Here is a 27,071-nt window from a genome sequence, read left to right as displayed (position 1 = left end):
ATCAATTAAGTCATGTTGAAACGGTTAAGTTGACCAGCCTCCCTATAAAATACGGTCGTGTTGACCACGTGACTGGCCTACATCTTTTGACCCCGCCTAATTCTACATTCAGCCAATCACAACGTTGTATTCAGCGTCGTGTTGACTTTGACAACCAAGCCCCGCCCTCAAATCGCGTCTTATTTTAAATGCAGGACAGCTAATTAATCCAACTTATTCATTGATGCTTTTTCTGTTAAAGTTTAACCTTTGCCAGTTTAGAACAAAAAAGACTGACCAACACTGCTTCGTGCTGGATAACTTTGAAATGAGCTTAAATTAAACTGGGTAAAGTCAGTTACAGAGATTTCGGATCGCGAGAGCAAAACAAAGCGCAATATTCCTGACACGAAACGCGGGATGTTAACGTTACATGAATCGAAAGCGACTAACATCTAAAAGTTGCATGTTTTTCACAAGAAGGTGGTAAGAAGTCCCTTTGTATCGTCGCTTGGGGATAAAGGGGCGGGTTGATGGGGTTTGTGTGCGGTTCTCAAGGCAACGGTCTGAAGTTCATGCATGCATTCATATGAAGAGCTCCGTGTACGCACTTATTTCTGAGGTAAGATATCTTTATAAACAACAAAATTACATTTTGCTTCTTTAAAATCATTAATAACATATTCAACGTAACTAATATATGAAAGAGTAGTGTAAGTAAGCGTTGAATCGTGTTCACGACTGACATGTAACTTAGTTACTACTACAAACTTGTCAAAGGAGATTTACGTTAGTCCTGATCAACAGGTTAAACCTCTGCAGGTCTGTCAGTCAGGCACATTAACAGTATTTAACTACTTTGAGATAAGACAGTATAGCAAAAACACAATAGTAATAAATATTTGTACATTGAGTATGGTTATAAAACTATGGCCAGATATGCAAGGTGCAGCGACATGATTTAATGAAATGTATGAAACATTTAAAAAATGTTTACATGTGTTGCCTTTGCTGTTATTAGTGTAGGTATGGAAGAAAGGTCTCTAGTCTTTCAACTAAAATCTTAAATAATTGCCCTATCTGTGAATCTGCATATGAGTTCTGTGAATTCTGCATATCTAGGTTGTGTGTTTTCTTAAAAATTACTTAATAAAACAGCAATGTAAATTATATAGTTCACATAAACCCATAAAAAGTCATAGTCATGCTGTTTTATGGAGATTTCTTCCTTTATCTCTACAAATTGCCTTGGCCCATAAGGAGCTTTAGTGCACTGTCTGTCTACTAGTTAATCCATTTTAAAATCTGTATGTGTTTGTTTGCTGTGTTATATGGGTCAATGACAAAACTAAATACGTATTTTAAAAATCTTTTAAGATATTTGCAATATTTTTGATACCCCCATTCAACAAATAAAGTCAGGTGGTACAACCAATCATTGTCTATTTGCCAGATAAGTTTATACAGTCCCTGTTTCATGCTGATTGTTTGTTTATTTGATAGTGACATTTAAAATTACAATCCTGAAAATGGTTTGAAAGTGTAACAACTTTAAAATTAAATGTGATAAAACTAACACTTGAAAACTATTTTTTAAGTATAATAACAATTATAGACTTAGCTTGCATTAAAATTATTAGCTAAATTATAAGCCTATTACAATGATTTCGCTTAAAGGAAAACACCACCGTTTTTCAACATTTTACTATGTTCTTACCACAACTTAGAAAAATTAATTGATGCCTATCTTTTTTTAATACGTGCCCTTCGTCTTTGCACATTGTGTTGTGAATGTGTTAGCATTTAGCCTAGCCCCATTCATTCCTTAGGATCCAAACAGGAATTAATTTAGAAGCCACCAAACACTTCCATGTTTTCCCTATTTAAAGACTGTTACATGTACATGAGTAGTTACACAAGTAAGTATGGTGGTACAAAATTAAATGTGGCCAATTTTTTAGAGGATAAAAGTGAGAACTATATTGTATGGCGGAAGAGCACTTAGTTTGCAGCACTTCAACCTCTGGGGCAGTAACATCATGGTCTGGAACCAGTAATACCACACGCGCAAACATTAGTAAATCGCTTTGCATGAATTATTTAAATACCCTCCTTCCATAAATTTTGCCTCTGAAAGGGAAATTCCTAGAAATGCATATGCAATAAATTCAGTCGCAAAAATAACTAGACCACACCTTTTTATCCTCTTTTATCCTCTTATGGCGCTTCTGCTATAATGTTAAAGATTGTCTCAAGTAAACCTGTTGTCATCTGTGCTTTGCTGTAAGTTCCCAAACTGTCTTTTGGCGATGAAAAACACCCACAGATTGTTAATCAGGAACACCTTAACAGTTTTTTTCAGACTTGCAGTTTGTGGCGGCACATACGTCGCGCTCACTTTCGCATATATGCTTAAATATAACTTAAATGAGGTTCAGCGATTTCGGGACCAGTCCTGCGCAGTAGTGAGCAGGAAGTAAAGCCGCAAAATCAAGACCCCGCCCTCGTTCTCGCAGAATGCGCATATCACACGATATCTCAGCTGTGAGTCATGACGTGACACCACCGTTTTTATATAATTAAATAACTAACTAAACTAGGGATGCACCGATAGGATTTTTTTGGACCGATACCGATACCGATTTAAACAGACAACTTCTGGCCGATACCGATGCCGATACCGATATTAAACACTTGTATACAATACTATACAGTTGGTCTATTAGCTAGTTTATTTCTGCATCAAATTATTTTTACTGAAAATGGATTTGATCTAATTAACATTCAACTGACCAACATAATAAGAGAGGCACAAATTAAGCTAAAACAAATATAATAAGACAGCATGACAACCTTCAAAGGTGGTTTTTGCTGTTCAGCATTTATTTTATTAACAACATTAACTCGTTTTTTTTTTACATATAATGGATTTCTTTATGCAGTTAATTAATAGGCCGATACCGATTGTTTTTCTCGTGCTATTGCCGATATGCCGATGGTTTCAAATTCATCAAAAATCGGCTGATAAATATCGGCGGCCGATACATCGGTGCATCACTAAACTAAACACAAACTTATTTTAAAAACAAACATTTGAATTTACATCAGCGTGATTAAAACTACAATAAATGAAAGAAACCAGGTTTGGAAAAAAGATAATTGAAGTGTAATTACATTTTTTAGTTGGTCTCAACTCGCATTAAATAACATGGGGAGGCGGGGTTTATGACCTATACTGGGACCAGACACTGGGGGGGCGATCGAGACGTTTTGGCTTCACTTTTCAGGGCTTGTGCGGCACACTTGGTGTTTGTACAGAAACTGTCATGTGAGACAGAGGTACTGATAAACGCAATATGCAAACATCTATTTGTGGTGGTCAATTTGAATTTTGTGGCGGACTGAGAAATAAAAAAATATATATTGGAATGTACAACAACGCTCTCACTTGTATGATGTCACAGCAGTAGGCAGCGCAAATATAATGACACGCCTATAATCCCTCCCACGAAGTGTTTTCTAAACTTGATGGAAAAGCTAACCTAGCCAAAGTGAAGTGAACTGATCCGACCTGTTCAAAACGAAATCGTGGGGTACTATGCAATGGAAAAGCACCCTTAGTAAATCCCGACAGTTGTTATTGCCCGTCGATGGTTTGCGCTGGTGCAAGCTGTTAGTAAATCTGGCCCTTAAACTGCTTATTTGTACAAACAGTTGCCCCCATTTTACAAGTTTGAGATAATTATAAATATGTTTAATAGAATATCAAGTTATTTTTATTGTACACAATGCCCCCAGACACAACAATATGCATGTCATATGCATCTATGTGTTGCTTTTGGCTGAGCTCACACAGGCTCACTGAATGGATGCTGGAGATCTAGACAAGCGTTTAATTAGTGTATGTTACAGACAGCACCTCTGCTACACTCAGGAGACTCCCAGACTCCCTATGTGTGTCTCTGTGTGTTGAAATTGTATGCTGACAGATCCTTGCAGTGTGTGCCATTGTGTGTCCCTACAGTATAGTTCCTCTAAACACAAACAGCAGGTGCATCCACCTACAGTAAACACACAGCACACAATGTGTGTGTCCATGCTTGCTGTACAGTACATTTGTGAATGTATGTAACCTTAATTATATCATCCTATGGCCACCATTGGACCTTTAATAAAAAGTCTCCTTTATTAAGCCAAAATAATGAATGGATTGGGTGGGTTTACGTCATGTAAATCAGTTTCAGTTTACAAAAAAGAGGATATATAAACATAGTGTGTCTCTCATCTTTTTTTAAAGATTATCTTCATTTTGAAGGCTACATTCTCTGGAGGTTGGATTTATAGATGTTATAGATCATTGGTCTCCAACCTTTTTGTGAGAAAGGGCTACCACAATGGATAAAACAATCTGGAGGGCTACTTTTTGATATAGTCTACTCCAAACTTTTTTGTTTTATTTGTTTATTTTATTTTATTTTACTTGTTGATGTTTTAATATTGTTTAAAATGTTAACATACGTAAACCAAGCCAAGCTAATATTAAAAATATGTAATAAATAAATATAACAATTGAGACCATTAATAGAATGTGCTTTGGTGGGCACCTCACAGACTCCTGCCCGCGGGCACCACGTTGGAGACCCCTGTTATAGATGATGAAAAAATTCAAATGTAACATTTATTTCTCCTATCACTGTAATGTCTTTTTCAAAATGTAATGGTTGCATATTTGATAAGACAGCATTGATGACGTATGCAGCTATTTATTTTTGCTGTGTGTCAGTAATCTGAAAGCTGATTGGCTGGTTTGAGAATGATGCCGTGAATAGCACCACATGGACAAATTATTGTTGTTCTGTGTATTATATATAAACCACCCCCATTTACCAATCACCACCAGAAACATCATAACTTATATGCACCAGACCTGCTATTTTGCTTTACTTGATGAATATTCTGTCTCGATTGGGAAACATGATGCAGCAAATAATTTTGAATTAAACATCAAATATCTTCTGACTGGCTGTTATCGTGCTTGTAGCTGGAAACTTGTTGCGCTAAGTTGTTGAATGGTTATTTATTCAGATGGTTTGGGATTCCACTTGGGAACAGATGTTTACAGACAAACATTTGTGTTGCCTTTCATCATGCATCATTAACACTGTGCTACAGTACATGAATGACTGCACTAATTACACTATTGTACAGAGACCATGATTCTTTTATATCTATTCTTGTTGCTTAGAAGTTTTTTTATATTTGTTTCGCTAAAAGACATTGCTTGCTATTAAAGTGCACTACTCTTATCCTATGGTCTTTCAGGTAGTTTTACATGAGTGTCAACTCCTGAGTGGATAATAATAAATTAGTAACTGGTCTGATAATCTCTTCGCTATGACCCTGAGAGATCTCAACATTGCTGCTGAGGAGATGCGGGTGCTGCAGGGGCTCAGGGTGAAGTGAGAGATAAAGAGGCAGCTGATGGAGCGGAACAGAGGTGGTACCCCTGCAGGAGTTTTGGTGCGGACAACAGCCCCAGTATACTCCTCTCCCTCAAGCCCAGAGGGGTCAGACTTCAGCTGGGATGAAGAAGCAGATGAGGACTTCCAAAGCCAGATGGATGAGAATGGCATCATTGGTCTGGCAGAGAGTCAAGGGCAGCTGGAGGTATCAGAGATCAGTTTGACTAATAACTTGCCATTAGTGGCTCATTTTAAATGGCCTCTTTAATCTAGTCTCCTTGGGTTTGCTAAGAATTTATCTTAAACCAAAGTTAAACTGCTTCCAGTTTGAATTATTGACCCTGTGCTAAGCACTGCTTTAAAAATACCACTTAACAATCCTATGTAAACCATAAGAAACTTAGCAAGCTTGTAGTCTTTGTAATGTAACTCTGTAAAAGTTAATCTACAGTATAAACTGAATTTTACAGGCATTATTCCTAAGGTAAAATGTTGCTGCCAAAACACTTTTATGACACATGGTACTTAGTGAGGATACACACAGTATTCTCTGTTGTTTGTTTGTTAGTTTTACTTGAAGTATTTAATTAGTGTGTCTTGATCAGGTGGAACACAGAGAAGAGGAAATAGCAGAGGACCTGTTGTGGGATGTGAAGACCCCAGAACCTGAAGATGGACCACCACCATCTGCACTCCAGGAGATAAGCTGTCATCTCAGTGAACTGCTTTACTCTGAACCTTTCTCTCAGCCCACTTACATGCGTAAGACCTTAATTAATTATACATCTGCAACTGCATTTATTTGAAATCTTACAGTTGTTGTGTTTTCAGAAATGAAACCAACAATATGTTATGGATACATTTTCTTACTTACATCTTTTCTGATGATAACTTTGATGGACAACTGAATGATAAATAAGTTGTGCTATGGAGGTCTTATTGGGTCCCCGACCTGAAATGGCCCTAGTCCGACCCGACCCGAAGTGGCATTTTTTTTTTAACCCAACTGGACCCGAATGTAAATGGCACCAACGTGTGTGCAGTCCACAGCCCCACACGCACCATTCAGACAGAAATTGATTGACAGGTCTGACTCAACCAAAAAAATTAACCTACCCCCAACCACACAATGTCGCAAGCTTTTTGGCAAACGGAGGGAGGGTTGGAAAAGGACTCAATGCACACATGCAAGATAGTTTGGGTCTTATCGGGTCCATTCGGCAAAAATACATTCATTTTAAACTACCCAAAGCCACAAATATTACCCCTGTATGAGGCAAACATTAAAATGTCAGATGCGAACCCGCTCTGGTCGGACATCGGGTTTTTGGCTTTAAGTGGAACGTTTACTGTGCTATTGGTAGAGCAGGGAAATATGCCAAGGTTATGGTTTTATTTCCAGAGAACCCATTGACTACTAAAATTGTTATACCCAATTGCAAAAGTACACACATTCCTTATTCAGATGTTTTCCAAATGCACACACTGCAGCTTAAAGGGACACTACATTTTTTTGGGAAAATATGCTCATTTTCCAGCTCCCCTAGAGTTAATCAAGGATTTTTCTGTTGGAACATGGCTGCAGCAGGTGTGGTGATATTACGCACTGCCCGAAAATAGTCCACTTGGTTACTTTCAATAGCAGGGGAGTATTTTTAGGCGCTGCGTAATATCACTACGCCTGTTGCCGCAATTTTACAGCAGCAACGTCCTTGATTATTACGCCAGAATGAGAGAATAGTTCCTAGCCATATTGGCCTAGAAAATTCCAACTTTTATTTTACGTTGGTCTTAGTACACGATGTTACTACAGAAGAGGCAAGTTTTAAATAGGAAAAATATCAAAACTCTTTGGTTATTCAGATTCAATGAATTATGCTAAGCTAAGCTATGCTAAAAGTGGTACCGCCAGACCCGGAGATCAGCTGAATGGATTCTAAAATGCTGAAAATCAAATGTTTAACTCTAGGGGAGCAGGAAAATTACTTTGTCAAAAAAAGTGGAGTGTGCCTTCAAAAGCCACAAAATGCCGTTTCATCTTTCTTATTTTTTGTTCTTTAGAAGAACAGATTGCAGATGATGACCAGAGTGTTTGTTTGGAGGACTGGACTGATGACGAAAATGATGCCAGGAGCCCAACAATCCACATAGAGCAATTAAACTCTTTTCCAGAGAGAGACAGAACATTAGACATGACAGATGAAGATCTAGAAGAAAACGACACAAGTGAAGACATTCAGAGACACACAGATCAGTCATGTCCTGTCACAGAAGAGATGGCGACTCACATCGACAGAATTAAGGGCCTTGATTTCAGTAACCATAGGAATGAGGATTCCCAAAATATTCCAGATTTAGAAATAACAGAGCATTCGGAAGAAAGTGACTATGAGGTACTCAAGAAAAACAGGGTGCGTTTTCCTCCAACCACACTTTTTTCCTCTCCAAATACTCTTCATACCTTTCCTCATTTGACCTCAGAGAAGCAGATAAGTAAATGGGGGGTTGAGGCTGAGACTTTTCCAGATCAAGCTCTCCCCAGTAGCAGGGTGGAGTCATCTCTGAGCAGTCATCAAAACTCAGCCTCTAAAACTGTTCTATATAAGTGGGAGGAGCTTAAACCCAAGGTCACAACTCAGACTTCAGCGAAAAGTCCTGTAACGAAAAGCAGACTTGAACAAACAATCCACGATGGTATGAATGAAGAGGAATTACACACTCCTTACCACAACCACCAGCTTCCAACTCCCTCTCCTAGAAAAACAAACTCAGATTCTCAGGATTTTTCTAAAGCGAGCAGCTCTCCAGTTTCTCTACCTCACCGTTCTTCAGCTAAAAATAACCCAAGAATCTCCAAAACCTCTTACACTGATCCAGATGATGTCAGGTGAGATTGACATCAGAGGTTCACAAAATGTGAATGGCAAAAAACTCTATTCTCCAATGCTTATAAATATTTCCCTAATCTTTTGTCAGTAAATATTAACCTTATCCAACTCTGACATACTTTTCTGCTGATTTAACCAAGGTCATGTGGGTCGGGAAATATGATATCAAATGTGCTTTAACCTCCTAAGACCTGAGTTTTGGTTTGTCTTTTAGATTTTTTAGATTTCTGCCAGCTATTTTGGGGCTAGGAAGAACCAATAAATATAATAAGCAAATATTTTTGTAGAACATGAAGCAGTGTAATTGTCTATGTTTGTGTACAACAGGTTCCAGTTACACAGAATTTAGTATTATGGTCCAAACAACTTTTAAAAAATTCTGACATCCAGGTCTTAGGAGGTTAAAGGGACAATCTCCACCCCCCCCCCCCAGATTCAGTGTGTCTCCGGGTCTGGCGGTACCACTTTTAGCATAACCCTAACCCTAAACTTACACGATGTAACCACAGAAAAGTCAAGTTTAACATAGGAAAAAATATCGAACTCTTGGGTTATTTTTGAACGCGATGCTAATGGTCTAATCAGATTCAATGGATTATGCTAAGCTATGCTAAAAGTGGTACCACCAGACCCGGAGATCAGCTGAATGAATTCCAAAACTGTAAAAATCTAATGTTTCAAATTGGGAGAGTGAGACAAGATTTTTTCCCAGTCAGAGAGCACATCTGTGCCCTTAAACTATTAGTCAATTTTCTTAAAAAAAAAAAAACAACCCCAGATAATTTACTCACCACCATGTCATCCAAATAGTTGATGTCTTTCTTTGTTCAGTCGAGAAGAAATTATGTTTTTTTAGGAAAACATTCCAGGATTTTTCTCATTTTAATGACAATCGTTTCGCTAGATAAGACCCTTATGCCTCGTTTGGGATCATTTAGAGTCTTTTAAAACTCTGTTTAAAAAAACTGTTAAGTGTTGAGTTAAGTGCTAAGTGTTGGGGTTCATTAAAGTCCATTAAAATTAAAAAATCCTGGAATGTTTTCCTCAAAAAACATAATTTCTTCTCGACTGAACAAAGAAAGACATCAACTATTTGGATGACATGGTGGTGAGTAAATTATCTGGATTTTTTTTAAGAAAATGGACTATTCCTTTAACATGTTTGGGTCTTAATTTATTTAGCATTACCTCTGGACTGATTTTTCCTATGCATATTTTCTTAGGAAAGGGCAACTGAGCCACCCATTACCAGATTTCTCAAAAGTGGAGCCAAAGGTTCGTTTCCCAAAGGGTGGATACAAGCCCCCTAAAAGTCGTGCAGTTGCTTATGGCAAAACGTCACACACAGATCTTCCTATAGTGTTCAAATCTCCTGCTGAGATTGTGCGAGAGGTCCTGTTAAGCAGCACTGACGAATCTCCAGAAAGTCCAACATCCAGCAAGCATCTAAACAGGACGGTACCAGAAGAGTTTCGCTGCCCCCAACAGGCCAGCACACTTGTGCAACAGCTACAGGTATGCAAAGTGGTGTAAAATAGCTAGATTTCTTATCAAAACTTTGACAGGTGCAGAAAGGCACCCTTTCCTGACGCAGATTCAATGCTTAAATTTGATGTTGTTTAAAAGGGTTATGGACATGTTATATGTCAACTGCCCTCATGCTGGTATGTCTCTTACTCTTAAAGGAGGACTATAACAGGCTGCTGACCAAGTATGCAGATGCTGAAAACACGATTGACCGACTCCGTCTTGAAGCTAAGGTTGGCTTTTTCTGTTCACGCTTTTGTCTGTTGTGCACAGTAACGTTTTGCACCTCCTAATGATTTAAAAGCTTTCATCTGAAGGTTTGATTAAATTCACTGCCACGCACTCCCTTGTCTCCCTCTCCATCTGCTCTGTCGACAAGAGCTATTTATAGACTCTTCTGGCTGAGTCTACACAAAATAAATTCACAATCCCGTTTGTGACACCCATAATCACAGCCCTCGGGTCAGCAGCAGAACTGTGTGTCTCAAACCACTGATTCTGATGTTTCAGCTCAAATGAAATGCCTGCAGTAGAGTTTACCTCAAAGCATATTGGATGCATTTGAAAAAAGATCAGAGAGCAACTAAAGCACAAAGGAATAAATAGTGCGTTTGTGCACTCCTATTGGAGTCGCTTATCATTTGCATAAAGTTGAACTTTTGTCAACTTTGTTGCCTAGCTGGACACACCGAGTTTTTTTCTCCAATGGTCACTGTCGCTCATGTTGTTGGATGTTGCCAAGCTTCCATTGAAATGACTGCGATTGTGCGGCTTTGCCATTGCTACAGTAGTTGCTGGCGGTGTGCTCACAGCTTAATAGTATTAAAGTAGACACATATGATAAAAATCTGACTTTTTCCATGTTTAAGTGCTATAATTGGGTCCACAGTGCTTCTATCAACCTAGAAAATGTGAAAAAGAACAACTCAGTAACTTCATTTAAATATATAAACATACAATATACCAAATGAAACAACAGACCCTCTGCTTTCAAACAAAAAAAAAAAATGTTTCATCCTACCTGGTTCTTTTGTAATCAGCTTTTGAATATGGGTAGGTTTCTGCAAAAACACCACATTTTGAGCAAAAAGCAGAGATAATTCCATTTTTGTGACGGACTTTTCATAGAGATCCCATTCAGAGCGATCTTTAAAACAGACACGGACATGCAGCCACTTGCCATAGGGCAATACTTCCGGGTTTAAGAAGTTGTGGAAGGCCGCCACCTGGTGGGTAATAGCTGTATTGCGGAAAGACGGAAAATCTCATCATTGTAGGGAAGCGTTTTCTCTTAATTGACGAGATATCTCGTCAATGGCGGTGAAAGAGTTAAAAATTAAATTTGGCTCCCCTTGTGATGTCAGAAGGGGATAGTACCACCCCTTAATCTGCACTATCCAACCTCAGCACTGCCATTTAGCGCAGAGATCAGCTCATTTACATTTAAAAGGACCCTGCATTTTTTTATTCACACCTACAAAGTGGCAATTATAACATGTTATAATAAATTATCTGTGGGGTATTTTGAGCTAGAACTTCACATACATACTCTGGGGACATCAAAGATTTATTTGACATCTTAAAAGTCTTGTGAAATGTCCCCTTTAAAACAATCAGATGTGAGGTCATGCATGTTGACTATAACACCAGAGCTGATTATTAGATCACCAGTCCTGACATAATCTGATTTCAAAAAACTGATTTTAGCAATGCATTTAAATGAGGCTAATTTTATACAGTTGCCATATTATTGTTTAGTTCTGCATCTACCTACCTATGCATTTAATTTAATGGGGCATACACACCAAACGCGAGTTCAACGATTTGCGTGAGTAGATTACATCAGGCGTGTCCTCGCGCATGGCGATGCGAATGACGCAATACAGTATGGGTGGCGCGTTTGCCACCTAAACACGCACTATTCACCTCAAACGTGTCTTTGCCCAAGTTAAAAATATTCAACTCGAGCAAAAAATTAGCATGACACAAAGTTAAATCCCGCGAATAATCTAGCACGAGTAACGCAATGCCCCGCATTTAGTGTTACGTAGCATAATAGTGATTAAGTTCAGCTTCCCCAACATGCACTGGCCATCTGTCTGTCCTTTGACAGACACAACAGCCTGAGATAAAGAAGGTTTATTCACTAATCCCTTATTTAGTCAATTTGTGACTTTCTTAGGTATGGGAGTATGGGGGTTGACAATGTGGTTAAACAATAAAACACTTTCCTAACACTTTTGTTGTCCCTCTGCCAAACATTAAGAAAAGAGATTGCATTTGGTGTTGTCCCTAAATAAAATCAGAATTATTTGTTATAAGTTAATACATACAGCTTATATGAAAGACTTTTATATAGATGTAGGTCTCTTTTAAAATGGCTTATCTTGCAAATATTGTTTTCTAAAAAATACCTGATGGTAATGTTTTAATAATATGTTCTATAATTATCATAAACAGTCATTCAGAAGATCTTATGTATGCTATGAAAGCACTAAAATTGGCCAAAGAAATCTAGGCTCACTGTAATAAGCCATGATAATAAAAAGAGAGAAGGCTAATTTCTTGTTTACATAAAAAAGCCACACAGATACCATTTTGCAGACACTTTTATCCAAAGTGACTTACAGTGCCTTTAAAGGTGCAGTGTATAACTTTTACAAGTATCACTTTACAGAAAGGCTATATAATTTACATAACTATATTATTGGTTGTGCATAAAGTCCTTACAAAATCAACTGTATTGTTTGTATTACCTTACGATGTGACTTTTTTATATACTTAAATTGACGGTCCCCTTACATAGAAGTCGCGCAGTAGCCCTAAACGGACAAACTGTTTTAGATGTTTTGTCAAAACGTTGTCTCAGACGATTACATGTTTGTCCTGTGGCGGCTACCGTAACTTCTCTATCCATTTCAAAAGAGAGGGTGAGCTGTGGACAGAGCCGTCAGTTGCATTCACAATCTTACCACTAAAAATCTACACAGTGGACCTTTAAGCTATACATTTTTATCAGTATTTGTGTCTCCTAGGAATCGAACCCATGACCTTAGCGTTGCTAATGCAATGCTCTACCAATTATGCTTTATGAATAAACTGCACGATTTACTGGTTTTGATCCACTAGTGTTGTAATAAAATATAAATGGGTGCTATTTTATTCAAGAGAATCAGGGGTCATGTAAAGGTTAGAGTCAGTATGATTTATTGTTCTGGGACTTATCGAGGATTGATGGTCATTGGGTCTCCATTAGACTTCAGGCAGCATCCAAAGCCATTAAAACACACCTACAGTATGTGCCCTCATTAGGGTGTGTGTATTAAAGTGTATGAAGAAATCAGCCAAATGTTATTGTGTTTCTGCATGTTGTTATTAGATGTTAGCAAACCCCGTCTTATCAGCGAGCACAGATGTCTCTAGGCAGCAGTAAAAACACCCATTAAAGGCCAGGTTTTATGTGCTTACTATTGTATGTGAGTCTTCTTTATCCTCTATTGTGATTCAGATTGCAATAAATCTATGGAAAGGTGGGTGGGCTCTGATAGGCTACCTCTACACAAATACTGACCGTAAAAAGTATTGGTGTGCCTGCCACTTAATGCTGGAACAAACTTGCTTATCTTTTCAACATTGTAATATGCTAAAACAGTATAGCTTTGAAAAAAGTTGCTTATTTGTTTGTCATATACTGGCCAGATGAATCACAAAGCCATGATGTTCATGTATGTGTTTGTCTGTTTTCAGGTAGGTCTTTATTCTGACCCTCCCAAACCCAGTACTGCTGTCCTGTCAGGTGTCATTCAGGAGGGGTCAAAGGTCATGACCCTCAGCTTTCCTCAAGCACAGAGGGTAGTGTTTGGTGCAGATTCTGCTAATGTGACCCAGCAGAAAGATAACTCAGGTAAACCACCCTGAAAATCCACCTGGACATTGTATACTACTGCAGGGGTTCTCAACCTTTTGCAACTTACGGCCCACCGATTACTTTTTAAAACACACCGAGGGGCACCTTTCTTAACATGATAGTATCAACGCAGAATAACAGAAAAACGATAAATTGTTACATTTCACCCCACTAAAGTCACTAAAGGTACACCTGATGGTACCCCTGTAGATGAACGAGGAATGTCATTGCTTCCAATGGATAACCAAACCACATAGATGTTATTTTGAGCAAAAAAAAATATATATATATATATATTTATTTAAGTGGAAGATGTAAAGGTGGGCATTTAGACTTAATCTTTATTAGTATTCAAGGGTAGTACCTTCTGAGAAATTTAAATTCTTTAAAGGTAAAATATATTGCCGCAGAAAACATTAAGCGACTATTTCAAGACTACCAAAACACATTTATGCCAAATTCCTAATAAAAAAATGTATTTGCATTATTTACAAAAAAAATAAATAGGAAACATTTTTTTCAAAATAACAAAAAAGATTCATATTTTGAATTGGCTTACTGCAAAGAAAACAAGTTCAAATTCATTTTTAACTACACAACTAAAAATTTTAGGAAAAATTCGGAAATGTGAATATTTGATGGAATAACCCAAATTTTTAATCACGTCTTTCACGTGTCCTTTTATGCTCTCAGTCTTGTACATTGCTGTTGTGTTGAGGTGACTTTATGTCACTCCTGAGGTTTGCTGTTGGAAATCAACAGACACTGTACTGAAATTATATCAATAGGCTACATGTAGACATGATTATAAAAAGCAAAACTGAAGTGGTCTATTAATTTTTTTGGCCGCCATATTAAAAATGATTTTTACTTGTACACATGCAGTGAATTAAAATACATCTTTATTCGTAAGAAAAAAATACTTTAAATTTGTAAGAAAAATCTCATGGGAATATAACAAGATTTCTAAAAATCATTTGTCAGTAGTCTACCTCTGCCTACGCGGCCCACCAGATGACGCTCGAGGGACCACTGGTGCGCTGCAGCCCACCGGTTGAGAATCACTGTACTATTGTATATAGTTGCATGTAAAAAATAACTCTGCTATTACACCTAAAAAATAAGATTGCTAACATGCTATTTATCGTTATAGGAAAATTCATTATAAAATTTTAAATTTATGTTCAGCTTGTTTAAATTTTAGTTATAACTGTCTAATAGCATTTTTGATAATAAATGAGGTTTTCAGTCAAGCTCAGAAAGTTCTAGTCGTGCACTAAATTCCTGAATTGCTTTGCTCACATTGTAGAAAACTCCAAAAAAGCCCCAACTCGCCCATCTTCCGTGAACTCTGTCTCCTCCAGGAGGTCTGGATCCATCGGTGTGACTGCAGAGCATTTAACAGAAACTCTGACCAACCAAACCTGCAGATTTCAGCTACAGGTAGCTAACTTCTGTTCCAATGAAATCAAGGCTGATAATTCTTATTTTTAATGTAATATTGCAGTGTTTATTATAAACAGTTTATCAGTGTAAGTCAATATTATTTTTTAAATTCATGTGCCCTCATATACTTAAATCAAAATCTGCAAATTAACTTCAGCCGCCTTGTGACGATCATTCTGAGATGACGTCAATTAGAGGTTAGACAATTCGGTGGGTCCATCGGTAAACCTCGCCCCCTTCAAGTGTCAGTCTGCCGAATGAAACGCCTACTTTTCAATATTTCAAATAAAGCACAGTGGAAATCAAGCCACTCCCACTATTTTACTTTAGTTTCACTCGAAATTTGTCACAACCCAGAAGTAAAGTTGATTGCGACTTCCGGTTCACAAGGACTTTAAAAACTCTTATGAAATTACAAATCCACATGATTTGTTCTCCATAGCACTTTTATGGTGCTTTTGAGTCCTACATAAAGACTAAAATCTTCATTCCTCATTAATAAAGCACAAAAATATCAACTGGAGTTTTTCACTTTATTTGTGCTGCATTGAAATAAAGTCATATTGGTTTTGAACATCCTAAGTGAGTAAATGATGGCAAAATTACTATGTAGGTGAACTACTACTTAACTCAGATGAAGAGCAGTAATTCAGATTCTGAATCATTTGTTTCTGTTACAGGTTGATTCTTTTGAGAAACTACTGAAAAATGGGAAACTGAAGCCCTGTGAACAGTTTAAGGTATTTAATTTTTTTCCATTCACTTTGGTTCTGAAAAAGTGTATCGCTAAAAATGTGGAGTTAGATTAAGTCTGAATCCTCTGCAGGGCCTGTCCACACTGGCTGAGGGACAGGAGTCTCTCGAGAGGGCTTACCTGGATGCACGAGCCCAGTTTCAGATGCTACAGCAACATCAAAGCAGGCCTTCGACCTTTGACCCAGACAGGTGGGCTGTATTTTTTAATCGCTTGCTGAGCACATTTCTTGGCTGCATGTGTTTGTAATACTGTGTTTACGTGGGTATGAAACAGGGAACTAGAGGGTCAGATATTCAAATCAGGGATGCGATTGGAGGAACTGAGAGAGCGAGGAAAACAGAACCAGCCCACTTTTGAACCTCCTTCGACTCCACCTCCTCATTCTGACATGCTGTCTTTGTCCATGCTGGAGACTGAACCATTACCCGAGGTACCCCAAGGCCCCAAAATATGTTGTTATTGCCATATTAATGCAAGGACACCACAATGAGTCCTTTCCTGCTCTCCTAGAGCCCACTGGCAGCCACACATCCTGAGGCTTGTGTCGGTGTGGAGGTGAGTTCAGTTAGTGGAGAGAGTGATGAAGACAGAGAGGAAGAAGAGATGCTTCCATCCCATCTTCATCCTTTGTATGACAAACATCAGCGTGTGGAGAAGGACTTTGGTAACCTCATTGATCGGTGAGAGGCTGCAAACATCACCAAGCGGCTTTGCATGTAAATCAGGACATACAGTATGAATCTAAATCTCTTGTTGTCTTCTCATCCAGCTACCAAAGTTTTAAAGAGCTCCCAGGGCTGATGGACAGAAGCGTCACTTTGATGAGCTGCGACTCTGTGGATTTTGAAGACTCTTCTCCTACCAGAAATGGATGTTTAAAGGACAGACAGCAACACAGGGCAACCACTGAAAGAGAAAAAACTATATCTGCTCGCACGTAAGAGCTGCTTTCTTATAATATTAAGGCAACTTTATGAGATTTAGAAGCAGGGTAGTATGGATACAGGGTTCCCACGCGTCCTTGAAATTTGAATCTGGGGGAAAATTCAAGGCCCTGGGAAGTTTTTCAATTGTATATACATAGATACAGGTCATTGAAAGTGCTTGAATCTATTTTATGCAAAGGTTTTCTGGAAAAAAAATCCATATTATTCCCTGTGTGGTGTAGGATAATATCAGATAATTTCTAGCCTTTTAAGCACATGTGCTAAACTGTTCGCTTTAAATTCTGCATGCGAATGTTGATTCGTACTAAAATGCTTTTTGGCATAGTTGTGTTTGACACATGAAAATGTCTCAGGTTACGTATGTAACTGTTGTCCCCTAAGAAGGGAACAAACGCTGCGCCTCCCTCTTTGGCAATATTTTCAGACAGGGATATACCTCCTTGCTCCCACTTCAGCCTGACTTTGTCTTTAAGCCTCACCCTGGTTGAATTTGACATACCTGGAGGCGTCCCTAAAGTGTCACCGCAGTGACGCAGCACGAGTTCCCTCGAAAGGGTACTGTAACAATGTATCTTAAAAGGTAACACAATATAACCTTGCTCTCATTTAAAATGTGTCCCCACATTTAGTCCTTGAATTTGAGGGTATTGGACCTGGAAAGTCCTTGAAAGGTCCTTGAATTTGAAGTTAACTAAGGTGTGGGAACCCTGTGGATACTTTCATATGTAAAAATATTGATCCCAATAATCAGCTGTAGGTTGCCTTAGGTTATTGAAGATAAGTTCAGTCTACAATATAGCTGAATGTGTGATATAGATTTATCACACATATCACCGTTTTACTCTTTTTTTTTTTTATAGGCAGCCTGCAGCAGATTGTGGCCCTCCCTCTGGCCCATCCGTGAGGTCACAGGTGTGTGATCCTATGGAAACTCGCCCCAAGGCCCTTTGCCACTCCTCTCTGTTGCCAGGGCAACCGGGCAGGGAGGCGAAAACAGCAGGAAACCGAAAGGATCTCAGCAGCAGCCTGACCAGCCTGGCCGAGAGCACAGAGACTGGAAATGTGCTCTTAAAAGCAAAGCCCAAGACTGTTGTAGCACCCCCTCTGGTAGTTAAAATGTGATATGAACCTCACACTATATATCATATGTAATAAATAAAGCATTTGTTCATAAATAATAAAGTTGTTGTGTTTCTGATACCATAGGATGGAGTTGTGTCTCCAGAGACAGACAGTGGTTTTATGGGCTCTGAGAGCAGTCGATTCACTCCTGCAGTACACAGTCCTCTCCAGCAGAGGACAGTAGGAAGGTACAAAGCACAGTTATTGTACAGTAGTCCGGCCTGTCCTTTTTGAGTCTATGTATGGACTAAATAAGTAACCAGAAAATTGTACTAAAAGAATTATACTATTTGTGATGGTATATTTTTGGAAAGTCTAATTTTAGGTTTATTGTACATCTTGTGCCATCTCTTTTCCAGTTGCATGAAGCCATCTGGTACAGACATAAAGGACACCGTAAAACCAGACTCTGCTCCTCCCACCAGGCAGACTTTGGTGTTAAACCCCTCTCGCTCCCAACCCTTTACGAATCACCCTACAGAAAACCTCAGCACAAGAGGAAGTCCAGGTTCTGTTAGGAGGAGAGGAAGCGAGGAGAGATGTTCTGCTTCCAGCCTTGCTACTTCTGCCTCCCCTCTTCATTGGCCTGAAACCCCCCTCCAACACTGGCCGACCAACCTCACCAGCCAATCAGAGCATTGGAGTGATCAGGGTATATATCACATATAGAATAGCTGTGACACTTTTTACATTTCATGAAAGTGTAATGAATTTTCTTGCACCTGACCCTAAATTTTCTTGCACCTATTTGATAAATAGGTCTGGAATCTGAGGGTGGAATTTTTTTATTATTATTTAATTATTATTGCCTTAGCAACTAAATCCACTCACAAAAATAATGTTTTTATATATTTACGGATATTAACTTAATATCCTAATGATTATTGACAGAAAAATCAATAATTTTGACCCATACAATGTATTGTTGGATATTTCTACAAATATATATCCATGCAACTTAAAGGGGACATTTCACAAGATGTTTTTTAAGATGTCAAATAAATCTTTGGTGTCCCCAGAGTACACATGTGAATTTTTAGCTCAATATACCACATAGATCATTTATTATAACTTTGTAGGTGTGAGCAAAAATGTGCCGTTTTGGATGTGTCCTTTAAAATGCAAATGAGCTGATCTCTGCACTAAATGGCAGTGCTGTGGTTGGATAGTGTAGATTAAGGGGCGGTATTATCCCCTTCTGACATCACAAGGGGAGCCAGATTTTAATTACCTATTTTTTCACATGCTTGCAAAGAATGGTTTACCAAAACTAAGTTACTGGGTTGATCTTTTTCACATTTTCTAGGTTGATAGAAGCACCGGAGACCCAATTATAGCACTTAAAGGAGTAGTCCACTTTAAAGATGGGGCCCATTGACTTACCATAGTATTTTTTTGACCTACTATGAAAAGTCAATGGACCCCTTCTATAAAGTGGACTACTCCTTTAAACATGGTAAAAAGTCAGATTTTAAGATTTTTTTGTTTGCATTCAGAAGGCTGTGTAAGACAAGATACATTTTCCTTATGTTGAGTAATACTGATAATGTAACACTAAATTTACCCTGGCACTAAACTCTTCTTGTTCTTGTTTTTTTTGTATACTGCTTTCACCCATCCTCCCTTGGTCCATTTGTTATTAGGAGAAGAAAAAGCACAAGAAAAACCATACCCACAACCAGCCAATCAGCACTTCTGCTTTCAAAGAGGCCACTCCCGCCGTGTACCCCATCACCATGCTGACCTCAAAGCCCAAAGTTCTGTCCAGCTAACAAATCAACAGTGAGTTGCCTAAAGGCTGACATAGCGACTGCACTAACACAGATTTATAGCTGCTGTTTTGAGCCGAGACTGAGAGCTCTGCTGTTGGAATAACTCCAGTATTGCAATAAACTCTGGCCCTATGTAATCATTTTTCACTGCAGTACACTTCCGACTTCCATCTGTATGATTAGATTGAATTTTCATTTTTTTCTTTGCTTGGTTTTAGAAAGTTTCTCAAATAGACTAAATGAAGTGTGAGCGGTAGGTATTCGGCTCCGCATAAAGAAATCAGCCTTAATAACCAATATCTATTAATAAATAACGCTGTGTGTGTTTCTGATGGTTTAAAAATACTCACCTACCCACATACACCTACCACTGTCAATGCCTGTATATCCTCAGTGAAATGGTATTTTTTTAATATACTGTAGGATCTAAAATATCTGTATGTGAGCAAAGACCATCTTAATAATACCATAAGACTTTAGGTGACTTGAGAAATTCATATAAAGCATTCACTATTATTAAATGGCAGCTGATATTTTTAACAGTAACAAAAAAGCTGACATACAGTATATAAGCATGTTTCTAGGTGGTTGCTTGCTCAACAAACCAAACCCTAGTGATGTTTGTCCAAAGAAGCAAAACTAATAAGCATGTTTGGGCATGGTTTGTTTTTCTGTAGAAATAAAGCAATAGTCATTCTTGGTCTGCTATAATAAGCACTATTCTTATTTGTAAAAAGCACCGTTATTGATTTTTGTGGTGTGTGTCATCTCTGTGTTCCAGAGAGGCCCTTCAGTCTCTACAGCAGGAAGTGAACAAACTAAAAGAAAGACTAGAGGGAAGTCTGAGTGTCTCCAAACCTGCCAACCCAGTTAGAGCGCCCTCTACCTTCACGAAGGACAGCGGGATTCACACATTTCCACAGACCGCAACACCTCAGTGGCTTGGTTTAAGGTAGTGTTCACTTCACTGTGTTAGATTGTAGACTGTCCTAAAAAGTTACTAATTTATTCCATCGATACATTTAACTCTTTCCCCGCCATTGAAGAGTTATCTCGTCAATTAAAAGAAGATGCTTCCTTGACAGTTTTTAAGAGAAACCATTTTATCCACTAGGCGGCGCTCTTACTCAACTTATAAAACACTGAAGCATACACTGATCCAAAAAGAGTAACAACTCTGTGTACGTTTTGTTCATTGCTTTGAATATGATCTTTAGCAAAAGTCCTTTACAAAAATATAAGCTTTTTAATCAAACATTTGTATTTTTGAAGAAACCTACCCATATTTGACAGGTGATAAAAAGAGAACAAATGAAGATAGGATGAAAAGTTTATTATTGTTTGAAAGCAGAGGGTCTGTTCTTTCATTTGCTATATTGTATGTTTTTATATTTAAAGGGACACTTCACTTTAAAAAAAAATATGCTCATTTTACAGCTCCTCTAGGTTTAAACGTGAGTTTTAAAATTTTGGAATCCCTATAGACGATCCCCGGGTCTGGCGGTAACACTTTTTAGCATAGCTTAGCATAATTAATTGAATCTGATTAGACCATTAGCATCACGCTTAAAAATAACCAAAGAGTTTCGATATTTTCTGAAAGGCTATAAAGGGATAGTTCGGCCAAAAATGATATTAAACCCATGATTTACTCACCCCCAAGCTGTCCGAGTTGCATATGTCCATCGTTTTTCAGACAAACACATTTTCGGATATTTTAGAAAATGTTTTAGATCTTTCAGTTGATTAAATGTAATGTTACGGGGTCCACGACCTTCAAGTCCAAATAAAGTGCGTCCATTCTTCACAAATTAAATCCAAACGGCTCCAGGATGATAAATAAAGGTCTTCTAAGGGTAATCCGAGCGGTGTTGTTGTAGAAATATCCATATTTAAAACTTTATTAACGTAAATAACTACCTTCCGGTAGCGCCGCCATCTTAGACTCCTCTGTATTCAGGAGAGAGTATTAGCGTAGTGTACGCACTTTTCTTAGTGACGTATGACAAATTCGGAGGGCGGGGGCACAGAGCAGCAGCAGAGTAGCCTCCGTAGGCTGCGTAAGCTCTCATCCTGAATGCGGACGCGACTAAGATGGCGGCGCTACCGGAAGGTATTTATTTTCGTTAATAAAGTTTTAAATATGAATATTTCTACAACAACACCGCGCGGATTACCCTCAGAAGACCTTTGTTTATCATCCTGGAGCCGTTTGGATTTAATTTGTGAAGGATGGACGCACTTTATTTGGACTTGAAGGTCTTGGACCCCGTAACATTACATTTAATCAACTGAAAGATCTAAAACATTTTCTAAAATATCCGAAAACGTGTTTGTCTGAAAAACGATGGACATATGCAACTCGGACAGCTTGGGGGTGAGTAAATCATGGGTTTAATATCATTTTTGGCCGAACTATCCCTTTAAACTTTTGTAAAAATCATAAAAAAGGCTGGCGCTGGATGGCAGATTTAAAAAAAACATGATGGTGGGGAAAGTTTATTAAGCTAAAATGTGTATGTCCCTTATTATTTAGGTCTTCAGAGAGAAAGGGAGGGCAGGTGGAGATGAGGAGAAACAGGGATGCAGAGGAAAATGTAAGAGGAAGCACACCACGAGCAGCCCCGAGGAAGAGATCAGCATCTTTATCTCGAAATAGATCTGAATCCAATACAAGTATGTTCATCTGTAAGCATGCAAATTTATCTTAGTGACTCCAGTATGTGGAAACTTTTTTTAATTTAAGTATTCGCTGTAATATCGAGATACTGAAGTATTTCCTAATTTAATTGCACCCTTTTATTAACTCTACAGCAAGTGATTCTGAACGTGCTCAGTCTGAGCCGAGATCATCTACATTTAGTTATATCCCAGTGTCACCTATGATGTCAAGAGAAAGAAGACAAATCAGAGCAAGATTCGGACCTCACATAGACTGTAATATTTTTGTTAAATTTTACGGTGAATTTTATCTTTAAATGTGACACTCAAGGTAATTGTGTGGTTATTTTTAAGTGTGTTACTGCATATTTATGTAATATTAATATTCATTATAATTAAAATTATTGAAATGGCTATTATTATGATGATTAAAACAATTGCTAGTGCTACTCTGTATGAAAACCAGGTGGTTTCATCTCAAACTGAAACAAAACTGTAAAAAATCTTATTCTGTTTTGGTTTTATTAAGTACCCCATTCAGTGGTGTAATGTCTGCTTAATAGATTTAACAAACCAAAATCTTGAGTAAACCAAATAAAGTGCTATAATTTGAAATAATGAAATAATTTGTGTGTTTCTAATCAGCCCGGCTTAATGGCACATCCGAGGGCGGATCTGATGATAATGATGAAACAGAGCCAATCCGAGTCCCAGATCTGACCTGTCCACAATGCATGTCCAAGCGTACTGCTGGTTCTGCACGTAAGCATCTTCCCTCCATCATAATAACAGGCTCTGAAACTTGAGCTCACTGTTTCATTAACTTTGCTTTATTTCTCTCCTTCGGTCTTAACACCATTAAATACAGGTCCAGTGAGAAGTTCTCCACGTCATGCCCAGTCCCACTGCAGCCATTGTCCATTGTGTGGTGCATTACAGTTCAGTCAATCAAGAGCCCCTCAGTCAGGTTTGATGCTTCATTACCCACCATATAATCTCACAGGACCCATCAATTATTGTAATATTTGTCCTCTGTAGAGGGCATTGTTTTTTATTGGGTCCCAAGTGCTTCTATCAACCTAGAAACAACCCAGTAAAGTTTTGGTAAACTATTCTCTGCAAGCATGTGAAAAAATATGTGGTATTTTGAGCTAGAAAATCACATACGTACTCTGGGGACATCAATGATTTATTTGACATCTTAAAATAGTCTTGTGAAATGTCCCCTTTAAGGCAAATCTACTTTTTTTACAGTAGCTTTCCACTTTTTGAGGTTTGTGTTAATGTGGTTTTTTTAAAATATAATTACTATTCTGATGTTGAATTGTAAAAATCCTCTCTAGAAAATCAGGACCCAGTCCACACCCTCAGATGGAGTCAACCAATGAGGGCCTCACATGGGGACAGAGTGGGTGTGAACATTCCAGTGGCCCCTCCCCTTACAGCGCTGGGTAGTGTTCCAGTCGTCCCATATGTGCCAGTCTATCCTTCAACTTTGTAAGTAGTAGCTCTGTCAATTAATAAATAGTAATAAACTGTGTACTCCATTAAACAAATAATCAAACATGATAATATGTATAAAAAGTATTGACCTAAAGTAATTGATTACATTTACATAAGCAATATATTACATTAAATATGTGAAATTTGTTTGAGCCTAACATAAAAAATTAACTTGTGCAACCATAGGGTTTCATTACCTGACATGTTGTCTCATTTTATTGTCCAGAACAAAATCAAAACATTATTTTATCCTCCTACAGTTACTTATCCAGCCCTGTAACAACACAGGCCCACTCACAATCATTTAACGTCTTGCCAAGTCCCTCAAGAGATGAGAGGTCAGAGGTTAGGGGTCATCGCCGGCGTTCTCTTTCTATGGACCATCAGTCGTCTTCTTTGAGCAGCTCTCTGACACGTGCCATCACGGTAGCTAGAAACATGAGGCGGGTCTCACGTCACATGACTCACTCTCTGGCCTCAGGACTGGAGAACATGAGTTATCTCACCATGACCTACTGACGCCTTCGTTTACATTTATTCGTTTAGCAGAGGCTTTTTTCCAAAGTGACTTACCAATATGACTACAAAAGTGACACCTGTCTCGCCATTTTACAGAAGATGCATGGCGCTAGTCATTTTTTGGAAACGAACTGAAAAAAATGGAAAAACATTAAACACACTCATAGGTTGACAAATGCATTAAAGTTGTTACTTTTTTATTGGTTTTCATATAAACATTTCTTTGTGGAAGCGATTTGTGATGGAAAGACGTGTAAAATGATGTAAAATTTGAAATGTCTCAGGTAACGCAGTCATATAAAGTGGCATTTGCATTATGGCAGCTTAAACATACACAACAATGGCTTCAAAAAGTATTTGGACTAGTGTAAGACACACTCAATGCTTTATTTAACATCAAAATGTTTATTTTAAAGAATTTTCGAGCAAGCAAAAAATTAAATAACATAAACTTGAGATATAAATTTATTCATCCACTTAAATTTACCTTGGCTTCTTTGCTTACTTCGTATACTCCACTTTCTCCCACAGTCCAAAAACGTGCAGGTTAGGTGAATTAGAGATGTCATTATAGTCCTTTTCTTTCTTTCTGTGTAGATCAACTAATATAGATTAACCGGTTCTCCCAATGAATAGTCATATATACATACTCAAATGGCGTTAAAAAATACATTCGTAAATTTACCTTGGAACCTGATGGTAAAGTATTTGGAAAAAAACTAAAGAAATTAAATAATTCTTAGAAAATGTCTAAAAGCTATGATGTTTACAAATTTTTCAGTGTGTCCAAATACATTTAGGGCTCACTGTTATCTCATAAAGCTCATTTACACAATGTATCAAATTCAGTGGCGGCTGGTGACTTCTTTTTTCGAGGGCGCTCGATGCGTTGTATGTAGCCCTTTCTTTGTGTGGTTCGTAATTTCAAATATGTGTTCTGCGCGTCAAGAGATCCTGTGTGCATCACGTGTCTTGTCAAAATGAGTGCCTCTGATGCAGACGCGTCTAAAGGGTTTATGATAAAAGAGATGCTCGTGTTTGCCAGATACTCGCATAATTTCATGCGTAATCACAGTTTACTGTTAAGGGAGTGTCTTTTATGAAGGTGAGCGTCTCTTTTATCATAAACGGTTTTGATGCATGTGCAGCAGGCACTTATTTTGACAAAACACATGATGCACATGGTTCACATGACGCAACAAACACTATTTTGAAAACACAAGCAACACACATGACACACCGAACACTTAATTTGAATATGCGCCTCTCGGATGAGCAGTCACGAGCAACCACTGATCAAATTTATGTTTACACATTTTTTTTCCACTTTTACATTTTGAATGTGAACATGTTTTATCTTATGAATCTGTAAGTGACAGATTTGTGAATTCTAAAATATTTTTCTAATTGAGAAAAAACAGTGCTGCTGATCTAGTTGAATTGTTTGTTTTATGGGACCCTTTTACTTGTATTGATTTACACATTTTAATCTGAATAATTGTTTTACACTTGTGCCTTTACTTTTAACTTTACAGTCAACATCAGCAGATATTCAGTGCAGTGGAGTGTAGACAATCCCAAAATACTTTGAGTCACAAGAGTTTGTACAGTAGCAGCATTAAGGTCAGTATTCAAGGACCAGCATGCATTTCACTTTGTGAACCACAATCTAGGGACTTATGTATAAACAAAATTTTGGAGTAGCCTACATAATTTTAATAAATGAACAATTGACTAGAGACTGGGGTCATTGATAAGTTAGATTATGAATGTCACTGGTATGCGAGTTTATATTGTACAGTAGCAATTATTAGCTTTTAGTTATGAATAAGATGTAAGATTTTTTTAATCTTATAGGTTGTGCAATGAAGATTACATTTTCTTCTGAGGATTTAAAGACAGTTAGGGAAAGAACGAAGCTTTGGGAAAATGCTTTTTGAGGTAAATGTAAAAAACAGTAAGGTGTTTGATGTTTTATATTTATATAGTTGTAATTGCAGGCATTTATTTACGATTATAAAAAGAATCTTAAATATTTTACATGGTGTGTTGTCCTGTTTTTTGTGGCCCTGCCTCTGTTTGTCATTTTTTTTTAAGATAAGGAACAACCAGGATCTTTCATGTGACTTCTCTCAAGCGTCATTGCTACAGTATTTGTTTGGAGGTAAATCAAACAGTCCATGCCAACACTTACATTTTTAATTTAATTTCCATATTTATGGAATTCCTACATTTAAAATGTATTTCTAAAGCATGCAGTTATAGATAGATAGATGAAGAAGATGCTTAAAGCATGCCACAAAATTACTAAATTCCATATTTTGTAATGGAAGCCAATTTATTAGACAGCCTTAGTACATCGGTACACATGAAGTATACTTTAGTTTGTGCTTCAACACTCGCAAACATAGATTCCCACAGATTTAGGACGCACTACGTTCTTATTTATTGATATTCTTTGAAAAATAAATATAATAGAAATCAACCAAGTAGACACGGTTGAGTGCTTGACAGCAGCAAACTCAAAATAAGGTAATATTTTAAAAAGAGAGCAATAACCATAAGCATTTGCATCACAAAA

General features: G+C 37.8%; 1 protein-coding gene across 2 annotated transcripts; it reads left to right on the top strand.

Annotated features, from left to right (window-relative positions):
* The first annotated feature begins 207 nt into the window (after positions 1–207).
* On the top strand, positions 208–27,071 carry akna (AT-hook transcription factor). Of its 2 annotated transcripts, none has more exons than XM_065244113.2 (24): positions 208–601; positions 5,302–5,646; positions 6,047–6,203; positions 7,503–8,328; positions 9,553–9,844; positions 10,015–10,089; positions 13,604–13,760; positions 15,073–15,206; positions 15,890–15,949; positions 16,036–16,154; positions 16,240–16,396; positions 16,477–16,646; positions 16,736–16,903; positions 17,774–18,020; positions 18,120–18,223; positions 18,395–18,687; positions 19,679–19,817; positions 20,589–20,759; positions 22,344–22,483; positions 22,622–22,744; positions 23,114–23,230; positions 23,337–23,435; positions 23,812–23,965; positions 24,232–27,071. In XM_065244113.2, the coding sequence occupies exons 2-24, from the start codon at positions 5,461–5,463 to the stop codon at positions 24,488–24,490; spliced, it is 4,347 nt and encodes a 1,448-aa protein (XP_065100185.1). In that variant the 5' UTR covers positions 208–601; positions 5,302–5,460; the 3' UTR covers positions 24,491–27,071. The 2 variants fall into 2 exon arrangements, with proteins under 2 accessions (XP_065100185.1, XP_065100184.1); XM_065244112.2 differs by having other exon boundaries at positions 22,344–22,495.

This window comes from Paramisgurnus dabryanus, chromosome 18 (genome assembly GCF_030506205.2).
Source record: "Paramisgurnus dabryanus chromosome 18, PD_genome_1.1, whole genome shotgun sequence".
Lineage (NCBI taxonomy): Eukaryota > Metazoa > Chordata > Actinopteri > Cypriniformes > Cobitidae > Paramisgurnus > Paramisgurnus dabryanus.
The sequence above is the reverse complement of the archived record's forward strand: the minus strand, read 5'-3'. Positions and strand labels throughout refer to the sequence as shown.